This window comes from Halyomorpha halys, unplaced genomic scaffold (assembly GCF_000696795.3).
Source record: "Halyomorpha halys isolate HHAL.00 unplaced genomic scaffold, Hhal_1.1 Scaffold714.1, whole genome shotgun sequence".
Lineage (NCBI taxonomy): Eukaryota > Metazoa > Arthropoda > Insecta > Hemiptera > Pentatomidae > Halyomorpha > Halyomorpha halys.
The window spans coordinates 392,388-399,020 of NW_027109944.1; the positions used below are offsets into that span (position 1 = coordinate 392,388).

Here is a 6,633-nt window from a genome sequence, read left to right on the forward strand (position 1 = left end):
AATAATAGACAAGATGAACATAATCAGACTATCTGTATGAAAAATAAATAAATAAAATAACATAATGATAAAATAATATTTACCCAATCGACCTGAGGATCCCTGAGCCCACTCTATCCCCCACGTGTGAGGGGTAAAGCAGAGCTCAAGAGTTCCCAGCGCATCCCTCTCGCCGCATCATTGGTAACATTTAAAATTAAGAGAAATTTATACATGTTCATTAATAACCAGAAAAGTCTCACAATTTCGACACCCCTTTTCCATACTAACATAAATAAAAAATTCAACATACACCCGTGATACCTGAAGTTAGAAACGGACAGGTCCCAATGTATACAGTGACCGTGAAAAATTTCGACGGAAATTCACGTTTCGAGGACCTCTTAGTCCGAATAACCAAGTTTCGCAAAATGGTCTGTGTGTTTATGGTCAAACAAGCTAAAAAGCGAAAAGCTGAACGAAATTAAATTATTAATTTAAAGCAGGTAAATGATTGCGGTGTGACAGCAACTTTTCAAAAAAATCTACTCACCGGAAATGCTACTTTAAGGAATCAATAATAGAACTCTGGTAATGACTAGATTCTCCACTCAAGTCCTGAGCGTCTGCGACTAGCGCCCTCACTCATCCTCCACTGAATTTTAATACCAGTGACGCAGTCGAGAGAGAAGCGTCGGGATTTACGAAGTCCTACTCTTTCCTCCATAAGAGGGGGGGAGTACTACAGGCTGAATGTAAATGTTATAAATAAGAATGATTGTGTTCAAGAGGTTATTTTACTATAAGTTTAATTTTGTTTATTTATTTATTTATTCTAAATTATCATTATTATTATTTTTTATTTTTATAATTTTTCATTCTATTTTTGAATATGATGAGAATGAGCTCTATGATCCCAATTATCATTGTCTATAAATATAAGACAGGATGCAATATTACTCAATAGAAATAATAATAAAAAATATATTTTATCAAAAACGGCTCCAATGATTTTTATTAAATTCAGTGAATTAATGAGTAATTAAGTGGTATTTAATATGAGATAGGTCATATCCTCATTGAGATAGTTTAACAGGACTTAAATGACGAATTTCAAAAAAATATTCCTAAAAAATATACCTTTAATTTTGTTTATGTTAAAGAAATAAACAGATGTCATTGTTAGCATTAATAAAAAATAAATAAATACAAAATATTAAAGAATTGCATGAGTAAATAAAGAAGAAAAACGAAAAAAAGAAAAATCCAATTCTAATGGAAAAGCCAAGACGAACCGATCTTCCCAGATTCCATTACTACTTTGTTATCTTCAACTGTTGTATTCTTGGCAGGAACAGAATGTATATTCATTATTTTTACCTCAAGAAATCCTAAAATATGAATTTTTATATCAGAAAAAAAAACAATGTTTTGGTCATAATATTTGCCTTCTCTGGCCTTTAGATTATTATTTTTTTTTAATTACAAAAATATCAATACTATTAACAGGAACCCACCAGCCTGCATGCAGGGTGATAATTGAAAGTTATAATAAAAAATCACTTTGTGAATTGACAAATATCTCAAGGACTATCAGACGTAAATTTTTGGCACTCAAAATGAAGCCCAACAAATGCACCTTAAGGTTTCTAAAGAATATTTTCGTTCGTTTAATTTTCCATGATAATCGCAAAAATAAATTCATGGAATGTTTATTTATTTTTCGTTATTTAGAAAAAAAATGTTGATTTTTGAGAAACTGTATTTCGGGAATAATTGGTCACAAAAAAAGCTCTACTGAAGGCTCAAATGTTAGTAAATAATATTTTTAAAAAGTTTTATTAATTTTATCGGGCGTTTTTTTCCCGATCCCTCTAAAAAACAGAAAAAGATTAAATTAGTAGGTAGCATTGCATATGGTTACATAATTCAAATTAAATATTACATTTTTCTACCAATGGTACTTGAAGGTGTACGGTAAAATACTTATATTGTTGTGTCCGGTCAATATGAATTCTGCTAAAATATCTGGAGGTAATGGTGCTCCTATATATCGGTAAGAGTAAATAGTGGAGGAGATATAATGAAGAATTAGTGATATTTCAACGTAAGTCGCACAAAGATGTGGTTTGAACTTTTTTGTTCTTTGTTGGTATCCGTTTGACATTTTAAAAATTTATAAAACCTATGCGCACAGCATGGGGCGTTAGATGGCTTTAAAGATATTGAGCACTGAATGAAAATTTTCATTAGCCGCTATTTTGATATTTACTCTTATTTTTTTAAACCAAAAACTACTTATATTTTTTATAACTATATATTATTTGCAGCATGAAATTAATTATAAATTGATACCAAACATGATTTTTTTTTAAAAATAAATCAAGATGTCGACCAAAAAAACCATGCTGTGCGCATAGGTTTTTATTAACTTTTAAAATGCCAAAAGGATACTAAGAAAGAACAAAAAATTTCAAACCACATCTTTGTGTGAATTAAGTTCAAGTATCACCAATTTTTCATTATATCTCCTCCACTACCTACTCTTACCGATGCCACTAAAACTCAGGTTAAAATATACGAAAAATTACGATGTGGATCTTGAAAAGATATGCATAAAACGTCATTTGTTGGTATCAGCATCGAATCTACATATTATATCAATTTCTCCCCATGGTGGATTATGGATAAAAGGGGTGTGTCTGAAAATTAATTAATTTTAGGATTGTGAAGAAACTCAATTGAACAAGACAGTTAGAGATTGGATCAATTTGTTATAACAATACAAAAGCAAAACACATTTCGTCGATAAAATAGCAAAGAGATTAAACTGTCCGATTAAACTGACGCGACAAGACTCCATGACCTCTGAAGGTCATTTATCACCCTAGCACATCTGTCTTAATTGACTAAATTGGAAATTGATATCCATCGAAAGCTTTTTAACAACTTCGCCAGGGCTACTTACTTCGACATTTAGTTTAAGATAGATCATCGTAATAAATCCTGTGTAGTTTTCAGATAAAACCGAAGTTATCTAGAAACTTAATACATGGCTGGCTATATTATTTATTTAATAATCCGTTATTTAATAATTTATGTATTTAAAACTTAGCAGGTTATAAAAATTGTACTTTAATATTTTATAATATTTGATTTATTTACATTTAGCCTAGGTACAGTCGCCCTGTCGACTTCGTATCATATACTCGCCCTGTTGAGTAGCCTAGGTATAGTCGACCTTTCGGAACGGATATCAGGACCCAGACCCATCGAAGTTCATCATTACAAAATTTTGTAGCTATTAATTTTTTTTTTAATTGCCATTTTTGTCTTTGGTTTTTTTATATAATAGTGAACATAGTTTTTTTTTTATTCTGAAATCGAAGGACCTTTTTATTTTACAATTTTTCTCTTTTTGTTTTTAATTAAATTTATGGTTTTTGTACTTACTTTACAAATAAATGTTTCTATCCGAGCCAGCGTTTACTTATTATTATTTCTTTTTTTTTTAGTTAAGCTTTAAGACGAGGAGACAAAGTCGAATTGAGGTGGCTTAAGATAGTCTTTAAACACCTTTAAATCTTAAAATTCTGATTTTTTTTTTTTTAATTTTTTGAAATGATGGAATCTGCCAAACTCAAGGGCAATAAATAGTACAGCCGTAAGTACTCAATGAGACCGTTATTAGTAAATATATTTGCGAAACATTATCACCTCATCATGAGCCTTTGTTAATTGAAGACAAAGATTCGAACCATTCCCTTTTATGCATAGAGATTTCTAATATATTAAATTAAAGAAGAGTAAATAATTGACAATTATGGTTGTAGTAGTACCATACAGAACATTGACCAATGTACTGCAATCAAATGAGAGCCATAAAGAGATCTCGTATGTTACAGAGAAGTTCTGAAAATTGCTTTATTGTGTTTTATTGGAATGCTGACTTCAAATTTCAACTTTGGGACCTCAATTTTTTGTCAAAACTGAAATTCATGTCCAGAACCCTCAAAAACACGAAAGTGCAATATATCAAAACTTCCAGTTTTTTTAGTCCAATTACATGGCCTTCAAAGTGTATTTTTATTCATTTATTGGCAGGATGTATTAATTGTAAATAGGAAGTCCTAACTTAGCTTCTAGAAATGCTATAAACATTTAAATAAAGGCAATGCAGTAGATCTCTGATATGACTTCAGTACTTACCAAATTTAGTTACTGTTTTAAGTACATGAGCTAAGTAATTATAGAAGGCAGTTCATACAGTTTGATGCAAATTGTGAAACCTTTTTTGGAAAAAGTTATGTTGTGAACAAATAATTTCTTAAATCAGGCAACTGATTAAGAACTGAATGAGCCAATAAAAGTAAGAAATCTATGTATTAATTTTTACTTTTAATTATCAACAACAAATATAATCTTAGGTTACTTGGGTGCAGAACAAGAACCTAATTTATATTGGAAAACAACTACTTTTGTATGTATTCTCCATAATTTATGATTATATGAAAAGCGTAATTCATTACATTCTTTTCATCAATCATAAATATCTCATTATTACCTTTCTTTTCTTCGATTTTATACTATATTCAACTAAGGCAAAAGTAGATAAGGACTTTACGTTTTTACAATAATATGAAATATTTTAATATGTAATATAAGTATACTCAAATAATGTTAAGAATATTTCAATAATGTGTATAATAAATGAGAATTCACTTCTTCTGGCTGCATATTCAATTCAAATTAGACTCATAGATGACATGAATCAATAAATAAATTAATACAATTTCTGAGAGATGAAACAAAAAATTTTATAAAAATTCAAATAACAGATCTATATTGATTATTGATTTAATTTATATTGAAGATAATGATTAAATTTCAATTTTTAGCTCTTAAAAGAATAAGCATCAACATCAAAATGAATGTTTACTTTATCATTAATATTTCTGAAGCATAGTAAGAAGAAATTAAATTCATAACCAGGAAGTTAGCCATTATTTAACATTCAAATAAAAAATAATAAATTAAATAAAATTCAACGGATAAACATGTAGGTATGTACTCACGTTTAGCTGCTGAAGAATCCTGCCATAGGCCCAGATCCAACGGTCCCTTGCAGATCTTCTTGGGTGACCCATCTTAGTTTCTACCTCTTCCCCAAAAGGTTGTTTCTGTTTTTCTGGAGAAAGTTTTTCATCCATATCAATTGTTTCTTCCCTTTCGATAGGAAGAGGTTCATCAATGCTTTCTTGATGACGCAAAGGAGACTTGGGAGGAGAAGACACCTCAGGTTCGAATTCACGATACCTATCATTATGGTCAGGTTCAAACCTATCAACAACGGAAGCAGGTGATTCTCTTGAATAATCATCTAGACCAACATCATCTTCAGCATAACTATCGATTGATTCTTGAGCTTGGAGGTACCGATCCCGCAAACCGTTTTGAGATAATTGTGGTTGAAACTGTTTTGTTGAAGGAGGTGAATGAAACTGATTCGTCATAGGTGGCTGATATGGTTGCACAGGAGATTGCTGGTAAGATTGTGGCAGTGAATGCTGATAAGATTGTGGCGGTGAATGCTGATAAGACTGTGGGGGTGATTGTGGATAAGACTGCGGAGGCGACTGATATTTCTGCTTGGCAGAGGACACAGAAGGAGGCTGATATTCTTGAACGCTCGGAGAGTGGAACTGTTGTGAGGTAGAGGATGTATACTGGTGTGAGGTAGGCGACTGATATTGCTGAGAGGTAGGCGACTGGTATTGCTGAGAGGTAGGCGTCTGGTAGTGCTGTGAGCTATTAGCAGACGTGGTAAGTGGAGGCTGCTGCGGCGGTCCAGGTTGAGGCTGGTACGATTGTGCATTAAGTTGGGACTGGGACTGTATCACAGGCTGGGACTGAATGGTATGCACAACCGCTTGGGTCTGGACTGTTGTCGCTGCAGGTGGTGAAACATCGTAATCGAACCTCCTTGATCCAAGAGAAGACATAGCCGTCTCAAAGGAATCCTCATCTCGAGATTCTCCTCTTGAATCAATATCTTTTTGTTCTTTAACCTCATTTCTTTCATTTCTTCTCTGTTGCTGTTTTTTCAGAGTATCTCTCCTAAAAATAAACACACTTATATAATTATTTATTGGTAAAATAGATTAGACAATACCATCTTATCAATAAAGGCACATGGCAGTTAGGAAAAATGCATTAAAGTTATAAATTAAAAATTTCTGTATTTTAAAAACCATATGCCAACAGATTAGAACACTAACCAATCAAAGATATTTAAATGACAATCTATTAAATAATAGTCCATGGTTTACATGTAACAAAATATTTTTTTTTTTTTTTTTAACTAGTAAAGCAATATATCCAAATTATAATACAATGAGCATGAAAAAATTAATAATGTATAATTCAGAAAATATTGTTTAAATTTAACTTATTTGTTACTAGCACAAACCAGTAGCTTAGAAACAAACTATCCATAGGTCATATGTTTCAATATATATTACGTATTTTTGCTCCACCAGTGTCAAGTAGTCCTCCTTTTGAGAATATTGTTAATTTTTTTAACCTATCCAATTCTTCCTCAACGCACCTAATTTGAGAGGTAATATATGTAAATATATGTATGTATATATGTAC

General features: G+C 31.4%; 1 protein-coding gene across 1 annotated transcript in view; it reads right to left on the reverse strand.

Annotated features, from left to right (window-relative positions):
- Positions 1-1,166: 1,166 nt before the first annotated feature.
- The window catches only part of LOC106685594 (uncharacterized), a gene marked incomplete at its 5' end in the record, with an annotated part of 87,580 nt that continues 82,113 nt past the window's right edge, over positions 1,167-6,633 (reverse strand). The window contains 2 exon segments of the mRNA XM_024361450.2: positions 1,167-1,370; positions 5,055-6,096. Of these exon segments, the coding sequence (XP_024217218.2) occupies positions 1,356-1,370; positions 5,055-6,096 (1,057 nt within the window).